This window comes from Oncorhynchus keta, chromosome 28, assembly GCF_023373465.1.
Source record: "Oncorhynchus keta strain PuntledgeMale-10-30-2019 chromosome 28, Oket_V2, whole genome shotgun sequence".
Lineage (NCBI taxonomy): Eukaryota > Metazoa > Chordata > Actinopteri > Salmoniformes > Salmonidae > Oncorhynchus > Oncorhynchus keta.
In genome coordinates, this window is record NC_068448.1 from 26,624,587 (window position 1) to 26,640,032 (window position 15,446).

Below are 15,446 nucleotides of genomic sequence, written 5' to 3' on the forward strand. Positions count from 1 at the left end.
CGGTTTTGGAAATTGTCAAATGTGTCGTGTTTTTCCACCTCAAACAACGACCTTATTTATGCCCTGTATAAACATGTATTAAGTGTAGTAAGACACGACACTCAAGTTTTAGTCGCAATAACAGAGGCAAACAGTAAGCTAGTAGGCACCATTGACTGGCACAAGGAATCAAATGTTTCTTGATCATTCAGCGTCAAAGAGACCTCGACCTCTGATTGAACTGCACGTGACTTCTAGACGTAGCTACATTTTTCGGAATTCGAGCGCTGTCTCGATTCACCACTCGGACCAGAAAACAACACGGTGTCTGAACGACGATTTTACCGTTTGCTGACGACCTGTATTTAGAACAAAATTACTATTGGTTGAATTAGCTAGCGACGTCTACAGAAATTTGTGCAAAAGCGACTGTTAACAAGCTTGCAATCCAGTGACTGACATGTAGCTAACTTCCGAAAATGAGGAAGAAACAGGTGAGTTTGTCCGAGTTAGTAGCTAGCAAACGTTAGCTAGTTAACCTCCCACAATATATACTATTATTTAACAGTATTTAGTTAGCGATTAAATTGTCCTATGCTACCTAGCAAGCTATTCAATTGTCCACTGTCTTTGGGAATCCTGATTAGTCCTTCTTTCATCGACTAACGGTAGTCTGTTAGCTAGCGGGGCAGTAGTTAGCTAGCTAACTATCTGTTGGTTACGGTAGCCAACTAAGAAGTGTTCGTTATTTAGCTAGTTAATGTCTGTGCAACTGTTGATTAACAAAATATCTGAACTCATTTCAGATGTCGAGTCGAGTTAGCAACTTGAAGCGGCGAAAGGAGAAGTGCGCTTTTCCCTCAAGCGACCGAAACCTCAAGGTGAAGAGTCCAGATAAGGTGAATGTTGTTTTTCGTTCTCGGTTTAGATACGTGTTAAATTATGGCTGGTCCATCAGTGAAGCCTTTTAATATTTTGAATAATCTGTTTTGCCTTCAGAGTTCAGTGAAGAGGATGGATGTTAAAAAAATGGAAGACTCAAAAACCGAAATTCCCCTGAATGACTGTATGGTTGGAAGTTGTATGGAGTCAAAAACTACTTCTGAGAGGCTCATCTGTGACGATTATAAATGGGATGAAAAGACAGGGTGTGGCGCACCACCAGACATGGATGAATTGTGGGAGGGTAAAGAGAATGGTCTGAGATTTGAGTTGAATTACCGCAGAACAAACGTGTTACCAGAGAATATGGAGGGTGATGAAACTGAAGCGGGTGTTGTGATTGATAAGAGCATCTTCCTTGATGATGACAGCAACCAGGTTCTTCCTGTGGAAAAGTTCTTCGGAAACATGGAAGTTGTACAGGTGAGAGGAGATTTTTACAAGAAGTGCTTGGTGTGATGGGTGAAATAATGGTCAGATGTTTGGAGTATGTGGCCTAATTTCAAATACTGGTATTTCCATTTGCCTTGTAGGATTGTCCACAGAGATCTGCAGCCTCCTCGACCTTCAGCAGGAGGGAGCACCGGAGACGACAGTACTACGCCAAAGAGGACAGTGATGAAGAGGGCTACACCGACATGCAGCAAGAGGACATAAATGGCACTTAGTTTATAGAACTAAATCCTATCAATGGGATGGATTAAAACCTCTGTCCTTTTACTAGCCTAATGGCAGACAAGCCTGGGAAAGTGGATTTGTTCAATGGAACGAGGGTATCAAGTTAACTTTTTGCCAGCATGTACCCCAAAGTTTTTAAATTTGTATTGATATTTAAAAAGCTATTTGCACTAACAAAGTAACTTCTTGCTTTTCAATTATCAGGACCTATAGTGTGTATATATTGTTTAATTGGTACAGGGTAAGCGCTCGTTCTATTTTTATTGAATGTGTCTTTTACTTTGTTACTGGTTGCCTTGTCAGTATGTATGCACAGTAATATCTTTTTATTTGGTGTTTTTATATTGCTATATAATATCACGACTGAATGAATGCAACATATAAATCATGTAGTCTTTAGGCAGGTTTCCATTGACCCGGGTTTATTAGACAAAAGCAATGTAGCGACAAAAAAATGGTGATGTGTAACGGAAACTGCAGATATAGGAAACACTTTCTAAAGACACACATTACAACATATCAGTTCGATGGGTGGGATTTTCCTTTCTTCAAACTTTCTTTGTAATAAATGATTGCTGAATACTTTGGACGGTTCATGGGGAGTGTCATCATGAGCTCCATGCTACATTTAATTCTAAATGCCTACTGCTTGCAAAATCAATTTCTTCAACTGGTTGACTGGCAACTCACCATTTAGTTATTTTTGATCTGCACGAGTGTAAATTTCATAGTGGCACGGACAGTGGTGATACGTTGGCACAAAATTAGTCAATTATTGGATTATATCCATTCTGGCTTTCTCGGACTACCTGAGACATGAAACCGATAGGTGGAAGAGAATACAGTCTGTTGCCAGTTTAAGTGCAATTTGCCTAAATGGGTAATGGAAACTCATTCTGATTGGCTGGGCCTGGCTCCCCAGTGGGTAGGCATGGCTGCACACCTGCCCGGTCGTGACTAGACATGAATTTATTTCAATTGACTTATTTTCCTTATATGAACTGTTACTCAGTAAAAAAAAAAAAATTGTTGCATGTTTTATATTTTTGTTCAGTATATTTTCAATGCCAACTTTGTAAATGTTGACAAAAATCACTGTAGAAGTTAAACATAGGTAATGTTACACTGCCAATACAAGGAGCAAGTAAACTTTTTTTGAATTTTCAATGACCTGTGTCTGTATTCCACAAAAACATTTACACTTGCCCAAATGAAAGCATAATTTTATCACATAATTATCTAATGACACTTACAGGCCATGTAGCTGCAATCAGTTCTCAAGTCAAATTTTATTTGTCAAATGCGCCAAATACAACAGGTGTATTTTCAAACCTTAGTGAAATGCTTACTTACAAGCCCTTAACCAACAATGCTTTGAGAAGTTTTAAGAAAAATAAGTGTTAAGTAAAACATAGAAAATTAAAGTTACAAATAATTAAACAGCAGCAGTAAAATAACAATGTGAGGCTATATACAGGGGGTACCAGTACAGAGTCAATGTGCGAGGGCAACTGTTAGTCGAGGTAAAAGAGGGGTCTGGTTGGCCCTTTGATTAGCTGTTCAGGAGTCTTATGGCTTGGGTGTAGAAGCTGTTAAGAAGCCTTTTGGACCGAGACTTGGCGCTCTGGTTCAGCTTTCCGTGCGGTAGCAGAGAGAACAGTCTATGACTAGGGTGGCTGGAGTCTGACCATTTTTAGGGCCTTCCAATGACACGGCCAAGTATTGAGGTCCTGGATGACAGGAAGCTTGGCCCCAGTGATGTACTGGGCTGTATCCACTACCCTCTGTAGTGCCTTGCAGTCGGAGGCCGAGCAGTTGCCATACCAGGCAGTGATGCAACCAGTCAAGACGCTCTCGATGGTGCAGCTGTAGAACCTTTTGAGGATCTGAAGACCCATGCCGAATCTTTTCAATCTCCTGATGGGGAATAGGTTTTGCTGTGCCCTCTTCATGACTGTCTTAGTGTGTTTGGACCATGATAGTTTGTTGGTGATGTGGATACCAACCTGCTCCATTACAGCCCCGTCGATGAGAATGGGGGTGTGCTCGGTCCTCCTTTTCCTGTAGTCTACCATCATCTCCTTTGTCTTGATCACGATGAGGGAGAGGTTGTTGTCCTGGCACCACACGGCCAGGTCTCTGACCTCCCTTAGGCTGTGTCATCGTTGTCTGTGATCAGGCCTACCACTATTGTGTCATCTGCAAACTTGATGATGGTGTTAAGAGTTGTGCCTAGCCATGCAGTCATGAGTGAACAGGGAGTACAGGAGGGGACTGAGCACGCACCCCTGAGGGGCCCCCCGTGTTGAGGATCAGCAAGGCGGATGTGTTGTTACCTACCCTTACCACCTGGGGGTGGCCCGTCAGGTAGTCCAGGATCCAGTTTCAGAGGGAGGTGTTTTGTCCCAGGGTCCTTAGCTAAGTGATGAGCTTTGAGGGCACTATGGTGTTGAATGCTGAGCTGCAGTAAATGAATAGCATTCTCAAATAGGTGTTCCTTTTGTCCAGATGAGAAAGGGCAGTGTTGAGTGCAATAGAGATTGCATCATCTGTGGATCTGTTGGAGTGGTAAGCAAATTGGAGTGGGTCAAGGGTTTCTGGAATAATGTTGTTGATGTGAGCCATGACCAGCCTTTCAAAGCACTTTATGGCTACAGACGTGAGTGCTATGGGTCGGTATTCAATTAGGCATGATATTTTAGTGTTCTTACGGAGAGCGTGATCACACAGTCATCCGGAACAGCTGATGCTCTCATGCATGTTTCAGTGTTACTTGCCTCAAAGTGAGCATAGAAGTAATTTAGCTCGCCTGGTATGCTCGTGTCACTGGGCAGCTCGCGGCTGTGCTTCTCTTTGTAGTCTGTAAAAGTTTGCAAGTCCTGACACATCCGACGCGTGTCGTACGATTCAATCTTAGTCCTGTATTGACGCTTTGCTCTTACAAGCTTCCGGGGTAGAGTCCCGCTCCTTGAAAGCGGCAGCGCTACCCTTTGCTAAGTGCGGATGATGCCTGTAATCCATGGCTTCTGGTTGGGGTATGTACGTACGGTCACTGGAGACGTCATCGATGCACTTACTGATGAAGCCAGTGACTGATGTGGTGTACTCAATGCCATCGAAAGAATCCCGGAACATATTCCAGTCGGTGCTCGGAAAACAGTCCTGTAGTTTAGCATCCGCTTCATCTGACCACTTTCTTATTGACCGAGTCACTGGTGCTTCCTGCTTTAGTTTTTGATTGTAAGCAGGAATCAGAGGGATATAATTATGGTCTGATTTGCCAAATGGAGGGCGAGCTTTGTATACATATCTGTGTGGAGTAAAGGTGGTCTCGTTAGAAATGATAGATAGGTAGAAATGATGTAAAATAAATGTAAAGTTTCCCTGCATTAAAGTCCCCGGCATCTAGGAGCTCCACCTCTGGATAAGCGTTTTCCTGTTTGCTTATGGCCGTAAACAGCTCTGCTCTAATAAAATCTGCGTGACTCCAAAACAATATAGTCAAACCTGAGACAACTTTCTTTCAATACTTTATTGGTTCCCCCCACACAATTATTGTGGAAACAGTAATGAAATTAGAATATATATCCAAATATAATGTGAGAGCACATTAAAAGTATAATGTGTATATATATATATATATATATATATATATGAAAATGTCCAAACAAATCATTCTCTATGCATTGGAGTGGCAGGGTAGCCTTGTGGTTAGTGTTAGACGAGTAACCGAAAGGTTGCAAGATCCCTGACCTGACAAGGTACAAATCTGTTATTCTGCCCATGAACAAGGCAGTTAACCCACTGTTCTTAGGCCGTCATTGAAAATAATAATTTGTTCTTAACTGACTTGTCTAGTTAAATAAAGGTAAAATAAAAAATGGATTAGACAGGTGTAATCAATCTAGTAATAGTTCCACCTTGACATCTGATAAGAAAGGGGGTCTTCAGTACAACAAAACAGTGTTTTGCATTTTAAATTAAACTGAAAAGGGTAGAGAACGACCAGTTGAAGAACAGTGTGATTATGGCGTCCCAGAAGATTGTACGGTATGTGCTTCACGTGTTTCAAATTTTAAATAGTTACATCCATATTGATCAGGCCACAACCACCAAACGGGCACAAATTTACCTCAAAGGCTGTTGAAGCATGGTACGCACCATTTTGGGGACACGTGTCTTTCAGTACAAACCGTCACACAATGTAGCAAGCATTGAATCACACTGAATGCACCCTGTGCATAGGGATTAGGGGACGATTTGGGATTGGCCCATTGACTACTACCCAATCAGTGGCTCATAATGGAGTGCTTTTTAATATCACTAGCACAAAATGATCAACAAATCAGCTGTTCTGAGAGCAGCAGAAAACAATGTTCCCTGCCCAGAATTACATTTAGTTAAATTTACCAGTAGTTATAAGTATTATACTTTATCTGTTTAAGAACAAACATACACACATTACAAAAGGCATCTGCCCTGAAATGTAAAAAGCATTTTCCCTTTATAATCCTTTTCGTTTGCCCCATTTGTACATGTTTCTTTTATCACACAGCAAGTCATGGGCACTTTTCTTGTGGCATACAATATGCACCAGCTTTAGATTCTCCCGAGTGAACAGCAGTTTATAAAAATAGTCCAGGTTTATGTTGCTGCTCTTGCGGTTCTGCAGTGCTTCCACCAGGGCAGGAATGACCGTCCTCTTCTTCTCAATCCTGGGACAGAGATTTCTACAGATTTGATCCATAACTGACAGGACATGCATAGCATTCCAATTGATGATTAAGAAAGCTTTTTTTGTAATACTGTTTCAAACACGATTGTGAGCCTGACATTCTGAATGATATTAATAACCGTTATTCACTAAACCCACCTGTGGTCCAAGTTCCAGGTGCTAAAGAGAATCCTGCTCTCTCGGTTGCCATAGGGGTTGATGGAGTGGAGGGAAATGCATTCATCCTGGTCAAATGCACCCTGAGGAAAGGAGAGGGATGAGGGAAGGACACAGGCTATAAGACAGGATGCTATGGAGCCAAACATGATCTGGAACTGTTGGTAACCATTCACAGCTCCATCATGACTGTGACTATTGTACATCACATAATTAATTATGTTGTGTTTATGCTTTATTATAGTCAAATCCTGCATTACTAGCCACTTTCAGGTTCATAATTGTTACCTGACAGGAGAACCATCCATCCTTGGTGCATAGTCGATTGAGTTCCTTCTCTGTCCTGTTGAAGTAGCAGCCATTGTACTTGTCAGACTTCAGCTGCATCACCAAGGACTCTGCAGTCTTCTTGTATTCAGCCTTGAGTTTAGGCTTTTGGATAGTTTGAGCATAACTATCCACCTGTGAATAAGCAAACTATAAAATCAGTCATGAGTAAGTATATTGTTTCCCCTCAGAAAATAGAAGGGCAGATAACAATTTGGAGTAGATTTGTTATAATGAGGTATTCCTTGAGAATCACTTCTTGACAGTCCCAACCACTTTCAGTGTCAAACCAAAGCATCAGTAATACAGTTTTACCTCCTTCATGTATCCACGAATCCTGCTCTCACAGTTGTACTTCATGTAGGCCGATTTAGTCTTAAATCTGACATCAATTCCTGAAAGCGCAGAAATGGAAGAGTGCAACTTTAAAAAGGCACAGTTTGGTTCAGCTAAATATAAAAAGTGTCTTATACTTTGCTCCATCTTGCTTTTGGCTATCACATTGTTTCCTGCAGGATTTCTTTCCATCCCAAGATAAAGGACTTTTTACCTTGGAACCAGTCTTCATCATCTTCTCTGTTTTCAGTCTCAGAGCTGTCCTTCAAATGCAGCAGCAGTTCCCCCAGGAGTTTGCGTCTCTTTGGAGACCGCTCGTCAGAGAGAAGCCCCTTAGCCGCATCAATCAGAAGATCTGAGTTCCTGTCGGTGTCCAGCAACCGGCTTATGTCACAGACAACTGGAATAATAACAAATCATACCTGTTATTTAAATGGATTCACAGAACAACTTTTGTTAGCTACACATCTAAGCCATGGCACCAATGTGACCAACTGGGTTTGAAGCCCAGACAGCCTAACTGGCCAACCTGGACTCCGAGGTAGACGTAACATAGTAAATGTAAATCTGGAACACTCCAATTAGTATGATATGTTGCGTTTCTTATGGTACGTATTAATTTGTGGATGTCCATCATCCATTTCGTATGATACGTTACAAATTAAAATTCATATTAATACTGTATGTAACAAATTGTAATTCATACAATATGTTTCTAATTCCAATTTGTTGTGGCTAATGTTGGCTAGGTGGCTAACGTTAGCTAGGTTAGGGGTTAGAATCAAGATGATTAGTTAGGTTAAAGGGTTAAGGTTAGTGCAGTGTTTCCCAGGACCAAGTTTGGGAAATACTGGGTTTGGGGAAGGGTTAGCTAACATGCTAAGTAATTGTAAAGTAGAAGGTAGTCAAAGTTACTAAAGCTGTCCGTGATGAGATTCAAACACGCAACCTTTAGGTTGCTAGATGTTTGCGTTATCCACCCTACTTTTTGCTTAAGTAACCTTCTGTCTTATGCAACCATGCCAAACATATCATACTAATTTGGGTGTCCCGGATTTACATGTACTCTGTTATGTCTAGTCTATGAGACCAGGCTGCACTGGCAAGTAAAGTTAAGCTACACATTAGTGAGTGTCGTTAACTGCTCTTCCTACAAGTGAAAGCATGGCTCATCCATCGTTTCAAATCAATTAACGCAATTATTTGCCTACGTAAAGTATTTGAAGTGCATATTTAAATTAGTATTGTTATCATACATTTACCATGCACAGCTACATAAAGTAGGTCTCATCATTATATTAATGTGCATGCAACTAAGTCTGAGGTGGTTAGTTGGCTAGTTGTTTGTCACAGTTAAAATATTTAACTCACATCCGCTCCATCTCTCACCCATGGCAAGAAGGACAAGTTCAGCATTGTCTGGAAGACTTCGGAAATAGTCCTCTGACAATTCTGTTCCATCTTCATACAAGCAAATATGCGAACCCACGAGTGGAACCTATAAGAAAAGGATTCACATAATTTAAACAAAAGCACAATGTAACTGTAACTATCGCCATTTCCTTATTGCAGGTGTTGCTGTTTCGGTCTGGTAGCAGTAGAATGTGCTGAATATTGCTAAACTACTGGGCGAAATCGTACCTGTAGAAGTTTACTCCCCTTTTTGAGAAGCTCTTTCAGACTTGTTGCAGCCACCCCATGTTTTGTAGTTTCATTCAGACTTCTTATTTTGACAAGTTTGTTTTTTCTGAAAAGTCCAAACATCGCGCCTTTTCTTCTATGAAGACCATTGTGCAAAAACATGCAAAGAAAGTACTCATACTGCCAACTACTGGACAGGCTGTAAAATGATCCAATATTCTTCTTCTTCTATGGTATATTGGCGATCACACAATGTAATGTGATTTCCGGATGGAAACAGGATTCCCCCCCCAAAACTCTGGTCCCTACACAGGGGAGCCTGGGAGGGTGGGTCTTCCGGCACCAGTACCTGTTGCAAGTCTTCTAATGAAAAATCCTTAAGTCCTGAAAACTTTTCTGCCACAGCCACAATTATGTCCAGTTTCTTAGACTTGTTTGAGACTTGTGGTGTATAGTTTATAACTGTGGCAATGAACGCAACAAAATCCACCCTTTTAACACAGGGTATCTCTTGTCTGGCAGAAAACATTTACTGTGGTGTATCCACTACTATTTCTTCACTAGCATCACATGTTTTCTCAATTATTTTAATCGCCTCTGCATAGGATATTCGATTGAGAGGTCTAACTTTTGCCATCTCAATCTCGTTCACCCTTAAAGGGCACTTCAAGAACTCAGGATCATGATCCCCACCACAATTGCAACACGGTCGTCCTTCTACACACCGTTCTTCAGTATACTCTGTTCGTCTGCATACACTTGAAAGATGGCCAAATCCTTTCAAGTCTTACACTACAGTGGTTTGGGGACAAAAGTTCTTACGGCTTATCTTACATAACCAAGATTCACATGCGTAGGTATTTCATCTTTATCAAAAAACAACAGGACCAACAGACTTACTTATTTTTCCCCATTCACCCAGCGGTCAGACACCGGGCACCAATCACACCAGGAAATCTCTTCTTGTATTCAACCTGAACATCCGTTGTCACCCCTGAGATGACTCTGTGCTCTACTCCGAAGTTCAAAACATAAAACTTCTGTTGTGCGGATTCTTCTGAGCCCCACTGCAATATTCCTCTGCTCTTCAGAAATACATTTAATCAAAATAAGACCACTCCTGGTCACTCTGACAGACTCCACTTTTCCAGGCGCATTCTTCACCATTTTCGACACCTCAAATGGATTTCCCACATATGCATCCTTACTCAACAAACGCATCTCAACAAGATGCGATTCATTATCATTCACACACATATATTCCACTCTAATTTTAGACATTTTCCTTTTTGTTCCAGTTTTTGATACTACTGTTGTCCATTCAGAACAGCAATTTTCAATTCAAAAGCTTTATTAGCATGAGAAACATACACCATTTATACAAAAGTATGGGGATACCCCTTCAAATGAGTGGATTCGGCTATTTCAGCAACACCCATTGCTGACAGGTGTATAAAATTGAGCACACAGCCATGCAATCTCCATAGACAAACACTGGCAGTAGAATGGCCTTACTGAAGAACTCAGTGACATTCAATGTGGCACCGTCATAGCAAGCCACCTTCCCAACAAGTCAGTTCATCAAATTTCTTCCCTGCTAGAGCTGCTCTGGTCAACTGTAAGTGCTTTTATTGTGAAGTGTAAACCTCTAGGAGCAACAACAGCTCAGCTGCGAAGTGATAGGCCACACAAGCTCACAGAACGGGACCGCTGAGTGCGTAGTGCGTAGTACAAACTGCCTCTGAAAGCAACATTAGCACAATAACTGTTCGTCGGGAGCTTCATGAAATGTGTTTCCATTGCCGAGCAGCTGCACACAAGCCTAAAATCACCATAATCACCATTATTTTTCACAAAGTCTGATGCCTCAGTTTGTATGATGGCAATTTGCATAAACTGTTATGATGTTATAACAGTATAACAGTATATGACGTTATGTTATGAACAGTGCTCAGATGAATTGCAATTAATTGCAAAGTCCCTCTTTGCCATGCAAATGAACTGAATCCCCTAAAAACATTTCCACTGCATTTCAGCCCTGCCACACGGCTCTGAAGGAAGGTGTTCTTCCTAGCAGCTTTCCAGACAGCATCCCTGTAGAATCTGGCAGTGAAGATGATGATATCGCTTGGTCTTGAATCGTTTTGCTGTTGCTTCTTGCTGAGGCGATGCGCAACATTAATGGTATCACCAACTTTGTTAATCTCTGCAGGCATAACTTCTTGGCAGATAGCCTCTCGTCGCACATCCCCATTCTCCGTCTCTGGCACGCCGTAGAGTCTCAGGCTCTTCTTGTGTATTGTTCCAGATCAGTGAGACGTCTATGGTAGACATTGTTATTCTTTTCCACAACTTATTTTTTCAACTTCTGTCACTCCTTTTCACGTCCTTGATTTCACCATATGCAAACTCCAGTCTTTTTCAAGCCTTCGATAACCATGGTGTTCGCGCCTACTATTTTCTCAATGGCGTCAGACCTGGAGTTGATGAGTAAAGAGAAGGTAGACACAATGTCAGAGTTCATGTTGGGTTTTTTGGAGGGTGGAGGTTTGCACAGAGTAACCGGTAAATCTCACCGTCCAGGTTTGGCCGGTGTAGGCGTCACTGTAAATTAGAATGTGTTCTTAACTGACTTGCCTAGTTAAATAAAGGTTCAATAAAAAATAAAACTACTTTCAGTGAGCATTAATCCCATGTCCCTGTGCTAGAGTGTTGACTCGAACTAGTTTTGGCTGCCATCTATTGTATTGGAAAGGAATGGTAACCACTGGGCAGCTAGTTGGCAGAGTCAAAGTAGACTTTAATAATATATGCCATTTAGCCGACGCCTTTATCCTCCAGCCCCATCCCTCAGCTTTTTACTGAAAGAGTTGCAATAAAGTTGTCCAGTGTCTAACACTAGCCTAGTCAACAACAGTCATGACCGGTTAACGTTACTTCAGGCTCCATTGCATTTACTCACGTCGCCTCCTCCATTCAGTTGCTTTTGCTTGACTCCAAAAATCATTGATGTTCATGATGGTCGGTTGGTAACCCCTACACCATAACCCTCAATTTCAAATGGAGGCGCAAGCAGAGGGCTTCAACGTAGGCCTATGACTCCTTTCCATTCGGAAACTCCAAGTTTCCTCATCGAAAGTGCCCTTCATTGCGAAGTCTGCCTCCGCAAAGTGCTGTCTGCAGATCCTGCTAGGTCAAGCTGGCATGTCCTTCCTTTTCAGGACATGGAGCCACTTCTTCTAAAGTTGTAGGTCCATGGGAAGCCGATGGTAGTTTACAGAGGGATTTTTTGGGGCCAATTCAAACAGCCTGGCGCTATACAGTTCATGTTTGAATTACAACTTGCTGTTGCCATCTTCGTTGTCCGCCCCTAACCTCACTCTCTTCATTCACTCTCAGCACAAAAACTCAATTACCACAGAAAATTTGCTGATGCCTGCCAGTGAGCACTGGCATCAGTCGTTACTATGGCAATTTAAAATGGCGCTGACCGTAGCTCAAATAAACCTTGTCGGCGATCAAAATACTAAATATAGAGATGTTTTTATGTTAAATGCACATGTTTTTAGTATAAGTGGATTAAATACATCTCTTTGCTTAGATTTACTTCCTAAAGTGTGTCCATTCCCCTTTAACAGGTTAAAATTCCCAACGAATGTGCATTGACACCTTAACGCCAGCCGAAAATAGAGATCTACAGGGGCACGGGCTAGGCTAATAGTTTCTGGACTGGGCTAGAATGTCCAAGGAAATGGAAGTCAATTCTTAAGAACGTTTCCAGTGGTCAGCAGTCTTTAGACTAGTTATACGGAATTTGTTCAAGGGAGAGGTGACCCGAAATTAGCTGTTAAATGGGTTCAGTCGCTAAGTAGCTATTGGCCAAAATTGTTTTGATGCAAAATTAGCATCTGAAGCTAAGCAGGGTTGGTCCTGGTCAGTCCCTGGATGGGAGACCAGATGCTTCTGGAAGTGGTGTTGGAGGGCCAATAGGAGGCACTCTTTCCTCTGGTCTAAAAATATCCCAATGACCCAGGCCAATGATTGGGGACACTGCCCTGTGTAGGGTGCTATCTTTCGGATGGGACGTTAAACGGGTGTCCTGACTATCTGCGGTCATTAAAGATCCCATGGCACTTATTGTAAGAGTAGGGGTGTTAACCCCGGTGTCCTGGCTAAATTGCCAATCTGGCCATCAAACCATCATGGTCACCTAATAATCCCCAGTTTACAATTGGCTCATTCATCCCCCTCCTCTCCCCTGTAACTATTCCCCAGGTTGTTGCTGCAAATGAGAATGTGTTCTCAGTCAACTTACCTGGTAAAATAACGGATAAATAAAATAATATGCCACTGTGCATTTCACATTAGACCCCTCCGAGGACAAGCTATTAAGAATGTTGCAATGTTTGAGCACTAAGAATTTGTCAGCTGCTTAATAAAAATAAAAGTGAGTAAATATATTTCTTCACAAAGGTTGGGGTCAATTCCAGTAATGCAGTCAATATAGGATTTGTACTCAAATTAAATGGCCATTTTCAGTTCATTAAGGTATTTTTCAAATGATCCTGAATTGACTGAATACAATTTAATTAACCCCATGCCTGTTCTATTTTAGTCACTTAGCAGATGCTCTTATCCAGAGCAACTTGGGTTAAGTGCCTTGCTCAAGGGCACATCGACCTATTTCTCACCTAGTCAGCTCGGGGATTCAAACCAGCGACCTTATGCTTACTGGTCCAACCCCCTTAACCGCTAAGCTACCTGCCACGGCTGTTGTGCACAAACACCATTGAGCAGCAGAAATACTGCATTCACAGACGCATACTGTAGGCCTTCATTAATTCCACATTTCAGATCCCATCAGCCCCAGGCGGTCGTAACACGTCATAAATCTTATCAGGATTATTAAGTGACTACGGTCTGGTTTCTGTCAGGCTACAAGAGGCATATCCATTTTTGATTTGATTTGGGCCGATGCATTGCATTCATGTTGGTGTTTATGAGTGGCAAGTTGCTGTTTGATCTCCAAATAAAGTCTCAGGGACTCTAGCCGAACAGCGGGGGAGCTCAGTGAAATTGCATAGGTCCCGATGGATTGGTTTTAATATCAGGCAAAGAGAATGACTCACAAACAATCAAAGCTATTAAGGCAGAAAGAAAAGGCTCCTATTAAGTCTTCTCTCTCTCTCTCACTCACTCACACTCTCACTGTCTCTCTCTCTCTCTCTCTCTCTCTCTCTTTCTCTCTCTGTAGAATTGAGGCATTGACATCATGACAATGAGGATGTTCATGTTTATGGACACATAATTGAGTCCTTCACAGGTGGAACTTTTAATGACAGAAGAACCCAAATTTTAAACTGCTTTTATTGACGTATTTACTTTTATTGGGGGTTCACAGCAAAGCTTTTTTGTATTTTATTAGGATCCCCATTCACTGTTGAACAAGCAGCAGCTACTCTTTAGCTACTCTTCCTGGGGCTCACAGAGAGAACCCCAAGGCTTTCCCACTGCACCAAAACATAAAATCCATGTGCCTGTCTTTTCAGTCCTCTCTCTCTCTCTTTTTTATATTTCTTAGAGATGTATGGTTATCGCATATCATGTTGCAAAATGATTGGTTGAGGTTTCTTGGATGCGTGACGTCACTCTGACCCCTTACCAAAACACCAAACATGGCAGACAGTTTCTCTCACAATCTGAAACCAGTAGTAACCACTAACTTTAATGGCAGTTAAGTTCAAATTAGAAGACTAATCTAACTTTCCGTGCCCCAATAACATTGTCACAAAGGAGGGCATGCTAGATATTGACAGTGTTTGAGTCATCTCACCCCATTTCTTGTAAAACAGAATTAGCATTTTGCTAGATCTCTGATTACTACGTTGTTTCCTTTTCGGTCTCCCTCTCCTCCAAACCTATCCACTCAGCCCCTACCCAGATGGTCATATACCGTCGCAATCTTTGCTCTCTCTCTCCCACTACTCTCTCCTCTTCTATCCTATCATCTCTTCCTTCTGCTAAATCCTTCTCCCTCCTGTCTCCTGATTCTGCCTCTTTGACCCTACTCTCCTCTCTTCTACATCCTATGACTCGCAATGTCCCCTTTCCTACCGGCTGGCTCGGCCCTCCCCTCCTGCTCCATGGCTGAGTGATGCATTGCGAATTTACAGAACAGGGCCTCAGGCAGCTGGAGGAAAACGATGGTGGAAAACGAAACTTCTGAGGGCCTATCATCCTTCCTCTCTACATTCTCTTCTTCTGTATCTGCTGCTAAAGCCACTTTCTATCACATTAAATGTAAAGCTTTCGCCTATAAGCCTAGGAAACTCTATCCCTCTGAGCAGTATCACTTCTGTATTTTCTTTCCAAAACACTTGTGTGCTGTCTCTGACCAACTCTCTTGCTATCTCTCCCAGAAAGATCTTCTTGACCCTAACCAGTCAGGCTCAACCGAGACTGCTGTCCTCTGTTAAGGAGGCTCTCCGCACTGCCAAATCTGACTCTCTCTCTGTTCTCATTCTCCTAAATCTATCCGCTGTGAACCATCAGACCCTCCTCTCCATCCAACAGGGCTGGGAATCGCAGGCTCTTCACAACCTTGGATTGCATCCTACCTGGCAAGTTGCTCCTACCAGGTGACATGGAGAGG

At 42.1% G+C, this 15,446-nt stretch overlaps 2 protein-coding genes across 3 annotated transcripts; one reads left to right on the plus strand and one right to left on the minus strand.

Annotated features, from left to right (window-relative positions):
• Positions 1-90: 90 nt before the first annotated feature.
• On the plus strand, positions 91-2,766 carry LOC118360929 (UPF0688 protein C1orf174 homolog). The gene is made up of 4 exons (XM_035740503.2): positions 91-473; positions 786-878; positions 979-1,344; positions 1,455-2,766. The coding sequence occupies exons 1-4, from the start codon at positions 459-461 to the stop codon at positions 1,587-1,589; spliced, it is 609 nt and encodes a 202-aa protein (XP_035596396.1). The 5' UTR covers positions 91-458; the 3' UTR covers positions 1,590-2,766.
• A 3,013-nt stretch (positions 2,767-5,779) lies between these two features.
• LOC118360930 (DNA fragmentation factor subunit beta-like) lies at positions 5,780-8,979 on the minus strand. 2 transcript variants are annotated; one of them, XM_035740505.2, is made up of 7 exons: positions 8,795-8,979; positions 8,543-8,651; positions 7,368-7,553; positions 7,133-7,212; positions 6,779-6,952; positions 6,473-6,573; positions 5,780-6,314 (listed from the first exon to the last, which is right to left on the minus strand). In XM_035740505.2, the coding sequence occupies exons 1-7, from the start codon at positions 8,954-8,956 to the stop codon at positions 6,104-6,106; spliced, it is 1,023 nt and encodes a 340-aa protein (XP_035596398.1). In that variant the 5' UTR covers positions 8,957-8,979; the 3' UTR covers positions 5,780-6,103. The 2 variants fall into 2 exon arrangements, with proteins under 2 accessions (XP_035596398.1, XP_035596397.1); XM_035740504.2 differs by having other exon boundaries at positions 8,525-8,651; positions 8,795-8,975.
• Between the last annotated feature and the right edge of the window lie 6,467 nt (positions 8,980-15,446).